At 39.4% G+C, this 14163-nt stretch overlaps 3 protein-coding genes across 3 annotated transcripts; 2 read left to right on the forward strand and 1 right to left on the reverse strand.

The window, feature by feature from the left end:
• The first annotated feature begins 1220 nt into the window (after positions 1-1220).
• Positions 1221-7005, forward strand: LOC116214186 (TBC1 domain family member 22B). The gene is made up of 10 exons (XM_031549517.1): positions 1221-1475; positions 2120-2276; positions 2390-2573; positions 3413-3483; positions 4432-4569; positions 4659-4750; positions 5110-5381; positions 5488-5573; positions 5754-5855; positions 6480-7005. Exons 1-10 carry the CDS (start codon positions 1387-1389, stop codon positions 6639-6641), a joined length of 1353 nt encoding a protein of 450 aa, XP_031405377.1. The 5' UTR covers positions 1221-1386; the 3' UTR covers positions 6642-7005.
• Positions 7006-7552: 547 nt separating this feature from the next.
• Positions 7553-9923, reverse strand: LOC116214187 (protein THYLAKOID ASSEMBLY 8-like, chloroplastic). Its single transcript, XM_031549519.1, has 3 exons — positions 9543-9923; positions 8224-8610; positions 7553-7986 (listed from the first exon to the last, which is right to left on the reverse strand). The coding sequence occupies exons 1-3, from the start codon at positions 9885-9887 to the stop codon at positions 7957-7959; spliced, it is 762 nt and encodes a 253-aa protein (XP_031405379.1). The 5' UTR covers positions 9888-9923; the 3' UTR covers positions 7553-7956.
• A 1248-nt stretch (positions 9924-11171) lies between these two features.
• On the forward strand, positions 11172-14052 carry LOC116212777 (DNA-directed RNA polymerases II, IV and V subunit 8B-like). The gene is made up of 4 exons (XM_031547464.1): positions 11172-11363; positions 12160-12317; positions 12913-13031; positions 13644-14052. The coding sequence occupies exons 1-4, from the start codon at positions 11297-11299 to the stop codon at positions 13753-13755; spliced, it is 456 nt and encodes a 151-aa protein (XP_031403324.1). The 5' UTR covers positions 11172-11296; the 3' UTR covers positions 13756-14052.
• Positions 14053-14163: the final 111 nt, after the last annotated feature.

Consider the following 14163-nt stretch of genomic DNA (forward strand, 5'->3'; position numbering starts at 1 on the left):
TGTCACTTAAAAACTCAAGCTGATAAGTGTTGATACCCAAGTCTCATATAGACTAACGAATATTGATTTATCTTTTCCAAGTGAGATAAAATCCTCAACAAATGTAATGTGGTTTGGTATCTCAACCAACTATTTGGTTGTAATATATAAGGGGAAATAAAATAGTTCAAACCCACTAAATCCCGAGATTAAATCTCATGGTCTAAAAATCCTCTTCATTTCACTCTCAAACACAAAAGCTTAATCTCTTCTTCTATTACCAGTTACTATATTTAGCTACAAGTCTCGAGTGCTACTTTTTTTTAAAAATTTCTTTTCTTGTTTTCTTCTTCTCGACTTCTCTTCCTCTCTTATTGTTTTTTTTTAATTTCTTTTTCTTCTTTTTTGCTTTTATTTTTTTTCAAAAGAAGAGAAGTACTATTTAAAAATAAACAATTCTTAATTGATACTCCTACTCAAATTTCTATTTCACTAAAAACCCTATAGAAAAAAAAATGGAATTTTCTATTGTAAATTTTCGTTTATAGAACCCGCACAATGCACGGATCTAAAAACTTAGTGTTAATATAAGATGTATAGAAAAAAAACAGGGGTTAATAATATAAAAAAAACACGACTTTTTGTTAAATTCCTATTTCTAGCATGACTTTTCAGAAATAGCACAAAAATACACGACCTTTCATTTTAGTTTCAAATCTAGCACAACGTTAATTTTTTTGTCTATTTTAAGTTAAAGGCTAACTCAGATTTAATGGTGTCATCTGGCGCAACACAAATGGATGAGTAGACCCCGCATAATTTATTTAATAAATAATTATTCTGAAAATTAAAAAAAGAATGGGGAAGGGCCAACTTGAGGAAAAATGGGGTGGGGGCGGGCAATGGTGGCCCCGATTGTGGCCACCATATGGTCGATAACCTGATTGGGGGGTGGTGGCCGCAAGGGGGGGGCCCATCGCTGCAATCGAAGGAGACTTGAAATCAGATCGAGGTCGCCAATGACCTCTTTCATCACTGCCAACGCCAATTGGGGGTGATGACCGCTATTTCTTTCATCACGGAAAAATAAGAATTGACAAAAAAGTTATGCCTTTTTGGCTATTTCTGTAAAAGTCGGGCTAAAAATAAGAATTAACTGAAAGGTCGTGCTTTATTATGTCATTAACCTTAAAAAAAGAATTATGGAGAAATAAATTTTCCTTATTCACACGTTATTTTGCAAATTTTGCATGATTTCCTTTTTCTTTCATCGCGGAAAAAAAAGAAAAAAAAAAAAAGAGAAAAACTTGGGAGAAGCGGAGGGGAGAGAGAGAGAATGGTGATTGGAGTAGCAGAGAGAACAGAAGAAGAAGAAGAGGAAGAAGAGGAGCAGCAGCAGCATCGTCAATGAGGAACAGCAGCCACCACAGTGACGACAAGCAGCCCCAAGACAGCCCCGATTCGAGATTCAACCAGACCCTTCGCAGCGTCCAAGGGTACTCTCTTCCCCCCCACCCCCAATTCCTTCTCTCTTGCTCATTTGCTGATCAAGTTCGTATCCATTCTCATCTCCTGGAAGTGGGGCGGACTTCGATTCGGAGTCCAATTCAAACGATGACCGTGAAATCGGATTCGGATCCATGTCGCGAAGCTCCTTGTTCACTCGTCTGGATTCATTGTTTTGAACTGTGGATCGCTAGATTGGTCCGGGTCAACGTTAGGGGGCTCTGCTGGTCGCCTCTATTGCTATCAGTAGGTTGTGATTAGCTCGGGTCTGATTTCTGCGGAGATTCGCTCAGTTTCGAGCATTGGACTTATCGAGTCGGATCTCTCTTGCTTCAGCACTGCTTAGAAGTGTTTAGTGGTTTCGATGTTTCCCAGCTCCTTGCTGCTGAGTGTTTTGTGAACTATGATGCATGGAGAAGAATGTGGTTGGGAAATGTAGCATTCCTTGATTTACTGGTTCTGCCAGGGCTGCTGGAAATCATGAGAAGCTGCAGGTTTTGAATTTCGATAGCTGGGCTGAGAGTGGGATCGCAATTTTAGTTAAATCGGCTACATTTATGGGATCAGGAATTTATCTGTTTTTCTGATGTCATGTGGGTAATGTTTATTATGTGATCGTGACTTGGCTGTGCAGGTTGCTTAAGGGCCGCAGTATTCCCGGCAAGGTGTTGCTGACCCGGAGGTCAGATCCGTTCGATGATTCGACCTGGCAAGATCGCTCGCCTAAATATGAAAGAAGTCTTTCGGAAAACGATTCTGGCCCGAGTGATCGCATGGACAAATCGGTGGAGGTATTACTCTATTTGTTGATGTTAGTGGTGGTCATGTTTAAATGATTGCAACTTTAATGGCATTGATTGCAGTATTACAGGGATGATATACATGAGAGTTTTTTCTGGTTTAGGATGAAATCAATGGTACTGAGAAGCCAACAACACATGAAAGTGCTAATAAATTAAAATCGTCGACCTCCAGCATTGAAATTACTTCTAAAGATGTTCAGAAACCCACAGTCGGTTCCAGAGCGACTGATTCTGCAAGAATTATGAAATTCACGACGGTGCTTTCAGCATCAACTGTTATTTTAGGTACGAGCCTTGGTTGGATGTTTCTTGCTACTGCTTTTGGCTTTTTATGATGAACTGATTATAATTTGGGGAAAAGTGCATTCTTTTGGGGATTTCAACAATCATTTATCTGTAAGGTTTTGACAAGAAGTTTTCAGTTTGTAAAGTCCATTGTGAGACTGCAATTAGCAAGGCTAACTTGTATTTTGAGTAGCATAATTTTAGAATGCTACTTAACCCTTTAAATAGATGCCATCAGTCAATATTAATAGCTGTGGTACAGATTAATAAAATTTTCAATCCTAAGAACAGGATTACTTTCTGAATGTGCTTCCAACTCTCCCTAGACATCCCAGCTGAAATCTTAGGAGCTCTTCCTTTGGATTGAACCAGAAAAAGGGCAAAGAAACCTCCATTGACTTCTGATTTCTCTTGAATTTGGTCTCTTATTTGCTTGGCTTTTAGCAGCATATGGCATGTGCAAAATGGAGTTTCAAAGTTTATTTTGGTCATTTACTTGTTTCTTACTGCAATTATAATTACGTTATCAACTAACTGATTGAAGATGGCAAATATCTAGAATCTAATGGATGTGGATTGACCTTTTGGATTGTCAGTTGAGGTGTTCTGAGCTTCATATGCCATGCTTAGTAAGTAGACTCTTAAATGAGGACAGGAACTTCTGATTCTCCCTTATTTTCACCTGACTTATATTTGGACTGTAATTTGTTGAAGAAATACCTTTTTGTTTCTAAATTTCATGGAAAGTTGTTCAAATCTTTATTTGCCATCAAATAGATTTTTCTTTTTAACCAGTCTCGGTATTTTAGTTCTTTTCTATATCTTTGTTTATTATGTAGAAAGACTACGTGAGCTGGCATGGAGTGGCGTACCCCCTTACATGCGCCCAAATGTTTGGAGGCTTCTCTTGGTAAGCAAGTACTTTTAGTTTGATCTATTAACTTCAATATGTGGTTGACTGATTGTCTGGTGTGTAACTGCATGGGCTTCTCTTTAAGTGAGCTGTACTATTTGAAGGCTCCTCTTGTAAGGTACCTGCTATGAATTTTTGCTGCTATGTTCAGGAAGTTTGACAGAAAGCCCTGAATTTTAGTGAGCTAAAGAGAACCTTCCTCTCTGAAATAAGCACGAGTTTGTGAAAGTTCCTCCATAACTAGCTTCAGCTTCCAGTTTAGTTCTTTTATATGAGTCATGGTATTAAATGGTAAATGGATTACGAGAAGATCTGTGAGGTATTTAGCCCCTTTAATGATTTGCGCCGTCAGATATAAATTTTTAAAAAATCAGAAACATGGCAGGTGCTGCTGCTTTGGAAGTACGCCAACCTTTAGCATGGCAGGAACTGCCTTTTTCTAGTAGTATCATACGTTTTTTTTTAATGATTATTTGGTTGAGTGTGGATATCAACTCAGTTGCTCTGTCTATGCACTCCAGCAGTACCGTTCATGAGGATTGAAGTTTCATCATCGATGAGATTGACTTTGTGGTTCCTATCATGTTAGCAATCCCAACATCATTACGTTTCAGAAGCCATTATCTGTTGGTGAAAGTTTTGTTTATTACAGATTGTCATATTAATGGTATTGGCATCCATCGTTCTACTGCTGTAGTTAAATTAAGTACTGATCATGTGTACTCTGCCATTACTTTGAACCCAAAGTGGCAAACTGATTGTAATGTTGGAAGGATAGAAAATCTGCATGAGAAGCTATATTCTATCACCTCATATAGAATTTTGGTGTTCATCTCCTAGAATATTCATCACCCCTGAGGTGGTTTTACTGTCTTCACATTATGCTAGCTGTCTTAATTTTGCACTTCTTTACCAGTACAAAAATTAAAAATGAACTGACAACAGGGATATGCACCGCCTAATTCAGATAGAAGGGAGGGAGTTTTGAAAAGGAAGCGCCTCGAGTATCTCGACTGTGTTGCTCAGTATTATGACATTCCAGATTCTGAACGATCAGATGAAGAGATCAGCATGCTCCGTCAGGTGCCTTAGCTAATGGCTGCACAAGAAACTGATTGTAGTACGTTGCTGCTGACAAAACTGCTGACACTCTCTTTTGATGATCTACCTAGATTGCTGTTGATTGTCCAAGAACAGTGCCCGATGTTTTGTTCTTTCAGCAAACACAAGTACAGAAGTCCTTGGAGCGCGTCCTTTATACCTGGTAAGGAACTTTATTTTCTTGAAGACAGTGCTTTGATTAGAATCGTGATCTAGCAGAAAATCTGCAGTGCAATAATTATACAAAAGAATGTGTCTCCCTGCATAACACAAAGGAAATAACCAAATGACAAGCCACCTTATGGATCAATGATAGAAATGTAGCACCTAAGGGATCATTAATGTTGACAGGCCATCTTAACTGAATGATTTGGAAATTTCAAAAGCTACAGTTTACGTATGAAAGCCCACAATAATTCTATAAATATTTATCCAAAGATACTTAAAAAAAAGAAATTTATTCTGTAAATACTTAATCCTTTCCTGCTAAGAATCCTTAACCATTTTTCTGATCTTTTCCAGGGCTATTCGACACCCTGCCAGTGGATATGTTCAAGGAATAAATGATCTTGTTACACCATTCCTTGTTGTCTTTTTATCTGAATACTTGGAAGGAGGTGTAGAAAATTGGTCGATATCTGATCTGTCCTCAGAGCAGATCTCTAACTTGGAGGCTGATTGCTATTGGTGTCTCACAAAGTTACTTGATGGAATGCAAGACCATTACACGTTTGCCCAGCCTGGGATACAAAGACTCGTTTTCAAGTTGAAGGAATTGGTTAGGCGCATTGATGGTTAGTTCTTTAGTAAGGTTCAGAGACTGTTTTCTTCTTGTTATGGTTCTCTAGATACTTGAGTACCTACATCCATTGATTGAATATCCTGTCTAAATTCCAACAGAACCTGTCTCGAGACACATGGAAGAGCAAGGCCTCGAGTTTCTGCAGTTCGCATTTCGATGGTTCAACTGTCTTTTAATACGTGAGGTTTGTTTCTTCTCCTACTGACATACTATAGGTCATGTTTATAATGGTAATAATTATTCTTTATGGGGTGCTGTTTTTGAGGAAGATTGTATGCTATTTAAAACATCCTCCTCTCTTCTTTGATTTTTTTTTAAAAAAAAGAAGAAAAATTGAAGCTAACTATGTGCGTTGCCTTGTTAGATCCCATTCCATCTAGTTACTCGATTGTGGGACACATACCTTGCTGAAGGAGACGCTTTGCCTGATTTCCTCATTTACATTTTCGCCAGCTTTTTATTAACGGTGAGAAGACTCTTTTATGCTGCTCTGTTTGTATAGTCGTCTGTTTCTGAGAAAGTTCATTATTATTTTCATGTTCTTCTCTTGTTTGAGGATCTGTGAGAAAACTAATGATTGCTTCACAGCTTTTTGATTGGTAAAGATTTTTCTGCGTTGGACTAATGTCTGAAAAAGCTTCCTGTATTTTTATCTGAATTGCTTTCACTTTCATTCTACCTATAAAAGGACAATTTGCTCAGCTGAGATGTAAGTAAAATTGTTTTCCTGAATGGCATGCAAGAATATCACGTGCAATAGTAGATACTTCATCATATCACTATACATGATTAGGTAACATTCGATTATGAAGCAATGTACAAAAAAAGGGGTTGCTTTCTATGCTGCTGCAATCCATTCACTTCCCAGAATATCATGTCAAGCATACCCTTTAAATTAGTAGGCAAATCACAAGTTTTTTCAAAGCTTGTTCTTCAGCATTGCCCTAACAAAGGATTCGGTATCTCCCCTCTTCATCATCAAGTTACTTTTTCAATGTGTCATAACGGGCTACCGTGCGCATTGTTAACTCTCGCTTTAGTGAAGTTTCCTCTAGTGATCCAAACTCTTCTCGGTTTTTGCTGTTTCCAGTGGTCGGAGAAACTTCAGAAGCTCGATTTCCAGGAGATGGTGATGTTCATTCAGCACCTCCCGACAAACAACTGGACACACCTGGAGCTGGAGATGGTGCTTTCCCGGGCTTACATGTGGCACAGTATGTTCAACAACTCCCCCAGTCACTTGGTCGGCTGAAAAAATGAAAAATAATAATATTGATGATAGATAAGTGAGGAAATTTCTTTGTGTTTGCCTCTTATCTCAGATCAATAGGGTGCTTTGCTTAATTATCATCGTGAAAATATGTGGCCTCTCTGTTTGTTTTGTGATTCTGTAGCAGAAGCAGTCAACGTCCTTGTGTTTGTATTTATATTACACTGCAATTTCTTAGTTCTTTGTAGAGTCATTACACTTCTCATAATAGTAATAGGAGAGCATAATTTACTGAGAAATTCCCTATCTGTATGAGGTGGACGGTTAATTCGTCGTGCTAAGCCAGTCCTAGCACCGACATCTTCTACGCTAGTCTGTGGAAGGCAATTATCGATCATATTCTCCATAGGCCTACTCAAGGAGTGAATTTCGTAACAGTTTCTCTGTTAGGATTATTGATGATGTTCGTACCATACCTATTCGTTCACCTCTGCACCTAAAGTCGGGCAAACCTTGTACCATTACTGTCCCAACTCTCTGTTATCGTTCATTGCATATCTTCGTGTGCATTAATCATCAATGGAAAACAAGTACAATCCCATTATACCATATTGAAGCTTCCAACTTAACATTGGCCGAGTTATTTTTTTTCCTTTTTTTTTTGATGAATTAGGGGCCGAAGGCCTAAAGCCCAGACATTTGCCGACAATTTGATGGCTTATGATAAACACTAACATTATAACCTGATATTGACCTCTTATAATAGATTTGGTACGACAATATAACAGGCATGCCATGGGATCCCCGTATCTAATGGATTAGCCAATGCGTTATTGGTGTCTGATGACCGTTTGACGCCTGAAGAAAAGCAGTCTTTTGAAAGGACAAAGATTAAAATTAAGAACCGCAAAATGCCCATAGTAGTTGGGACCCTTGAAGGCTGGAAAGGAGAATAATGTGTAAACCGTAAAGTCGAGGAATCACATTCTGCTTCTTTCCAGGTATAGTGACTTTACTATGTCCATAGTGAACAAAAAGCCATAAAGTATTCAATCTAATATGCACACAGAAATATGTACAGCAATAAATAATCAGCTTCCCCATTTTTCCTGAATGTATCCTAAAAATTTTGGAAAATAAAATCGATCTAAACAACTTCTCAGAAGTTTCATCGGAGAACTACGACTTTCATCTTGGCTAGGTCACTGACCAAGAAATGGTTAAAGCATTTGGACCAGCGATATCAAGAACTCTGCCCCACTGAAGTGAAGGTTCTATGGAACCTGTGATGGTGTCTATTGACTTCGCAAAACTTGTAGCTGCCGGAACAATAGAGAGCATATTCTTGCTGAAGTCTTCAGACGAGATTGATCGATTTTCTCTTTGGCTGGAAAATAAAACCAGTGTCAGGAAAGCCAATCACAAGATGTAAGCAACTATCAAATTCCATTAAACTACAACGTCTTGTTATCAACAAGCATGGGAAATTTCTCCAAAGTTTTCGATATAATCGTTTAGGTTCCAAGGAAACTATACCGAAAAACTGTACAGCATGATACTGTCAACCATTTGAGGAGAAGGGAGTTACAGTAAATAATTCAAATGATACGAAGAGGATTCTTACATATTTTCGCTGGGCTTCTTCAAGGAACTTTCTCGGAGAATCCATGTATTCATAACATTCTTTCTTCACATTTGCTGCAAGAGCTTCTTCTCCATGATTGTCGAGGTTCCTTATCAGAATGGTGAGGGTTAATCGGTCTGGTGTGCACCCTTCTGCCTTCATCACCTCATACGTTTCAATTGCCTTCTCAATCATACCCACTTTAAAATACGCTCCGATCATCTCAGTATACGTCCGCGTGTCCGGTTCCAGCCCACATCTCCTCATCTCAGAAAATAAATCCTCCGCCCTTTCGATCATTTTATTCCTCCCCAATAAATGGATCATGTCGCAGTATAAATCTAGATCTGGTTCGTACCACACTTCTTTCTGTACGTGTTTGAAGACCTAAAAGCCTGAATTCGTTTTAGATGTAATGGAAAAACAATGCCGAATATACTTCAACAGCTCGAAAACCACAAAATTCAACAGAAAAGGTGAAGAAGGGATAAAATCATTCAATGGAGAAGTGTTCATTTCTTGGACTTCACTACAAAATCCATCCAAACAAACCAGAAAGTTCCCTCATTCTTCACTTTCCTACCACCTCTACTTCAACTACCTCTCTGCAAATGCATTTTGCTTTGTTCTTTAAATCCTCGATACCAACTAGTCTGAGCAAACTTGCGAAAAATATGGGAAGTGATGCCTAGCGAGTGAGAAAGAACAAAGAATGACACAGAGAAACAGCAGAAGAGATAACACAAGATCAATAGTTCAAAAATCGTGGTATTTTTCTTAGTTGCAGCACTGACATTGATCCATAGTACATGCCTAGTAGCTTCTGTAATCCTCTTGGATCCTGACAACACATCTACGTGTTGTAATAGATATGAATGTAATACCACAAGCCCGTGGCGCTCAAACGTTCAGTAACACAAGAGGGAGAGTTTTAAAAATCATGATAATTTTTTAGTTGCAGCACCACTGCAGATCCGTAGTACAAGGCTAATAGCTTCTATAATCCTCTTGACTCATAACAAATATGTCGGCATGTCATAATAGCTATGAAGGCAATACCACTGACCCATGTCTCTCAAAGCTTCGGCGTAAATGAACACACGGGTTAACGGTTAACTAGGCCATACAAAACCAATATCCACCGAGACTTCGACGCATACTTGCCACAACTACGATGCCTCGCAATGCACGGTTAAGACTCATGCTCGGCGAAATGTCGGTTAATGCTCTTAATAAAAATATCTAAAGAGCTAATCATTGGTACAGTCCGAGGTTTGTAACACTGACGAAGAGTTTGGAGCAGTGAAAAGCAACCGTACCATGAGGGCCAAATCGAGCTCGTTCTGCCGCTGCAACTCGGACAAAGCGTTCAAAAGATCCGCCTTCAGCAGCCTCGACAGCCTCCCGCTCAGGACCTGCCCCAGCCTCGGGGTCGACTTCGCCAGCTTCAGGGACTGTACGGCCTGTATCGACTCCGTGGACAGCACGTCCGACCGCCAGAGCGGCCCCCGGCGGCCGGTCCCTCGGAGGCCACAGGTGACGTGGCTGGGCCTTGGCCGATGAAAGGCACGGAGGAGGAGGGGGAGCTGCCCGTTGGTTCGGCCAAGAGGGGCTGTCCGGGGTAAGGGGACCGCCATGAGAGAAGTCATGGGAGCAGAAATCATGGAGGTTTGTGACTTGTGAGGCTTCAGAGCAGAGCGGCAATGAAGAACAGAAAAGGCCGGGAAGCAGAGCAGAAAACTAGTAAATTTTCAATTTAGTTCTCATATTATTTTAATGTACCATTTTGGTCCTCCCCCGCTTAAGTTATTTTTCACTTAGGCCCAGCGTGACCATCGCTGGCCTTTATTTGAAAACCTGTTTTGTGGTTTACGTACGAGAATGGTGGTGGCGATTTTGTTAAAAAATTTCAAATCTTTCACGTCACAAGCAAAAAGATATTCTTCTCAAGAAAGAGAAGAACAATTGAGTAGATAAAGATTGAAAATATTTCAATCAGATACATTCCGTCCATTTATCATAGCTCTCATGGGATATGATAGGGAATATTGGGTTATGAATGACGTAAAAGAGTTAAGAATATAAGTTAATTCAAAAAAAAGATCAGAAGATAAGTTGGCAAGTTGACCGATTATTTGGTAGGAAAAGTATAAAAAAAAACCTAGAAAGTCATGCTCATGGAAGTGAATGAGAACTCAATATAAAAGGGTGTGCCTCACAAGGGTAGAAAATAGATATTATGTCCAGCATACACAGAGATTACTCAAGGGAAAAAAAATAAAATAAAAAGAGAGAGAGAGAGAGATTAAAGCGAAGATATAATGGAGAGTGGTAGCAACCTTCAATTTGGTTAGGAGTGGAGGTTAAACTTTCCTTACTTGGACAGGGGAGGAGAGTCAACAGTATACTAGATTTTGTACTCTTGTATTGTGCATCCACTGGCTTATACTGATCATGAAAACTAAAAAAATTCTAAAAATGAGAAAGAGGCGACTGTAAAAAATTGAGAAGATGAAGTCGCGGTTATTATTACAATCATGGTGCCTAGAGTGATATGACTGCGGTCATGTTATTCCATCTAAATTAGAATATGAACTATAATATATAGGATTGGAGCATGGACGATTTTAGGTCATGCAGAGTTATTCCATCCAAATTGGAGTAGTTCAGATTCCATAGGTCCGAAGCCAAAACCCATGCTCGAGATGTAAAATAATTACGAACAACCGGCTAGATTTTATTAAGTAATGGAGGTGATAGCCATGGAATCGGGGAGGGATTAAATTTAACCAACCTTCAAAGTTAAGGGACTTTTTTAGTATATTACGATAATCCGGTTTAGGGTTTCCACTTTGAGGTTCGGCTCGTATCAGTTCCGGTTCACCTCGAACCGTTCTGACCGATGCCCATTGCCCACTTTCCTCCCCCGCCCGCATTAAACCTTTCTTCACCTGCTCTTCTTCTTCTTCTTCTTCTTTCTTCTCCTCTCATAGGGTTTTTCCTTCTCCTCTTGCTCCCTCGGTGTTTCTTCGATCAACCCGCAGGTTGCCTCTATTGATTCCGAGGAACAATCATGATTCTTCTCGAGGATGTCTTCAGGGTCGAGAAGCTCGATCCTGACGGCAAAAAGTTCGACAAAGGTGATGCTTCCAGCCCCACTTCTTCGCTCTCGCTCCTGTTTCCGATACACCGGCAGCCGCTCTTTAATCTGAAGGAAATGTGTAGTATTTTAGTGGAGTGTTGCTATTGCGTTGGAATATTGAGAATGTTTTTATTGATGCTGGTAGCTCAAAAAGGGGATTTGGAAGCTGTTTCCTTTTGTGTATGGAGAGTTCAATTTCGAGTTTTTGAGTTCTTAAATTTTCTCAGGATTGTGCAAGTTGGGTTCTTGGGGTGTGGTTCCGCTCGAATTGAGGAGAGGCTTAAAATGGTGTCATAGTTGCGTTTTAGTTTTATCGAAAAAGTTTTGATTCGGGCGTTTTCAATTATGGAGTGTGGCTTCATAAGAGAGTCTCTCTTGGATGGAAGGAGGTTGTCCGACTTTGAGTTGTCATGGAGTGAAAGCTGAACGACGGTATCAGTAATGTCTTATGCTGGGGGCGAGAGGAAAGGGTTGTGTGGTTTTGTAAGAATATATTAAGAGAGGCGTCCGCCTAGCTGAAACCCCTAAACTCAGGATTAAGAATTAACCCTTTTCCTTTTCTTGGAATCATTATATATGTGTATCCATCATTTTCTATAGTGGGTAACATTTGATTTGTTATGAACCAAATTGTTCTGGCCACTTTGTTTATTGTGTGCAGTCTCCCTTGTCTTATGAGTTGCAGTTAATTCTGCTGCATATTAGAAAATGGGAAGAGACCTTTCAATTTCCCACAATGAAATAATTCCCTTGTTAGGTGTATGCTCATGGTTGGTGTTCTTGGTTTTCTCCAGTTACTCGAATTGAAGCACGGAGTGAAAGATTTGACATGTTCATGCACTTGGATATAAATTCTGAGATATACTCGATGGCTGCGGGAGAGAAGTTCACCATGGCATTAGCCACCACATTGAACTTAGATGGAACACCTGACTCTGGATATTATACTCCGGTAATTTTCTTCAAGCCAGCTAATACTGATCCTTCCGTTTCATCCTCTATACTGCCTCTTACTCTCCTTGTGGCACTTGCATACTAATGTTAATGGCTGTTTCACTTTCCTGGTCACCTTTTAAATATACTGATGCTTTAAAGCTTTAAAGTGCTTCATACGTTTTGATAGTAAAACTTCTCCATCAGCAAACATGAGTGGCTTTCCTAACCATTGAACTTTTCTTTCAAAAAAATGCATATAATGTAACATCTGCATTTTAGCTGCTTGAGCCAAGGATGATGGACTTATTATGGTATGATGTACTATTTCATGCCTTTATGCTAAGCCTGTTGACTTTGAGATACAATCTTGGTGTTAAAACTTTTTGCTGATAACGATGTGCTGTCAAGCCCACTTATTCTATAGATCCATGTAAGCATTTCTTTTTCAGAACTTCTTTATTTCTTGGATTAATAACTTGGTTGCGAACCAGCACATGTGGTCCTTGTGCTATGTATTCTGTAATTTTTCGCTGTCCTCTTTAATTAATTCAAACAATGAATTTCAAACAATGAATCACCTTTAACTTTTGTTTCTTGAACTTCAATCTCAGGGTCAAAGAAAGTCTATTGCGGACAAGTATGAATACATAATGCATGGTAAGCTGTATAAGATATCAGAAGAGGATCCTGTAAAAGCTGCCGCTAAAGGTTCTGGAAGAGGAGTCAAAGCGTATGTCCTAAATCTTCAAACTGCTCTGCTGTTTTACCTTGATTATCTAGGTTACACTGGGTAGATGGGTTTCCTTATGTTTTCTACTATATCGGTTTCCTACTGTTTTTCCTCCGTTCAGTAGAAGGCAAGCAAAATAAAAAATTGAGAGGGTCACATTTGGTCTAGTTATTTTTTTTCAATTCAGTTTGGTTTTCTGCTGATGTTTCCTAAGTAGTTAGTTTGGCAAAATCTCCAAAAATGCCTGCAGCCTGAGAAGCTCTCTGCAGTGAGCTCATAGTTGTGGAATCATTCCCACCCAAACGGAAGTTGTCAACTGGCAATTGATTCACTTGTAGCTGAGAGAGTATCTTTTGTGAAAATTTATTATCATTCCCATCCAAAATGGGTGTGATCAACCGGAAAGTGATTCAGTTGCAGACAAGAGAGTATCGTTTACCTTCAAATGCTACAAACACACAAATAACTATGATATATATCATAAAATGACCATGCTGTTCGCGACTGATTGTTTTGAGTTTGTGTTGATGATACAAGTAAATTCGAGTTACCTTAGTTTCATTTCACCTAACACCGGAGACTTCTCATCTTTTTCTGGTGCTCGGTTCACAGGGAGATATATGTTTCGTATGGCGGTCTCCTGATGATGCTGAGAGGGGATCCCTCGAATCTCCACAAGTTCGACCTTGATCAGAGGCTGTTCCTCTGCATTCGGAAGCTCTGAGAAGTATTTCAATTAGGCCCTGAGCTAATTGATAGCGGATGTGGTTTTGGACTTCTTGCACTGTAAATGAAAGTCTCGACCTGTCACTGTCAGAATCTCGCCCGTTTTTATTCACTCACTCTCTCTCTCTACTTTGGGTTATCGATCATCAAGAGTCTCTCTACTCTGAGAAGAAGTTTAGTTGATCCTGGTTTTCGACCATGTTTAGAGGATGTATGATGGACAAGTGTTTTGAAAGTCTCTCTATACGTTGTGTTTCTGTATGGTAAAAATTATTTAAGATTCTTTTCTTTTCTTTGTTTTTTTTGCCGTTTGGGACACCTACAACTATCTCCGTAAAAAGGAAGCTACGTACCGTTTAATCATTTACACAAATCGAATTTTAAATATTTACAGAATCTTTCGGAT

The sequence above is a fragment of the Punica granatum genome, chromosome 7, assembly GCF_007655135.1.
Source record: "Punica granatum isolate Tunisia-2019 chromosome 7, ASM765513v2, whole genome shotgun sequence".
NCBI lineage: Eukaryota > Viridiplantae > Streptophyta > Magnoliopsida > Myrtales > Lythraceae > Punica > Punica granatum.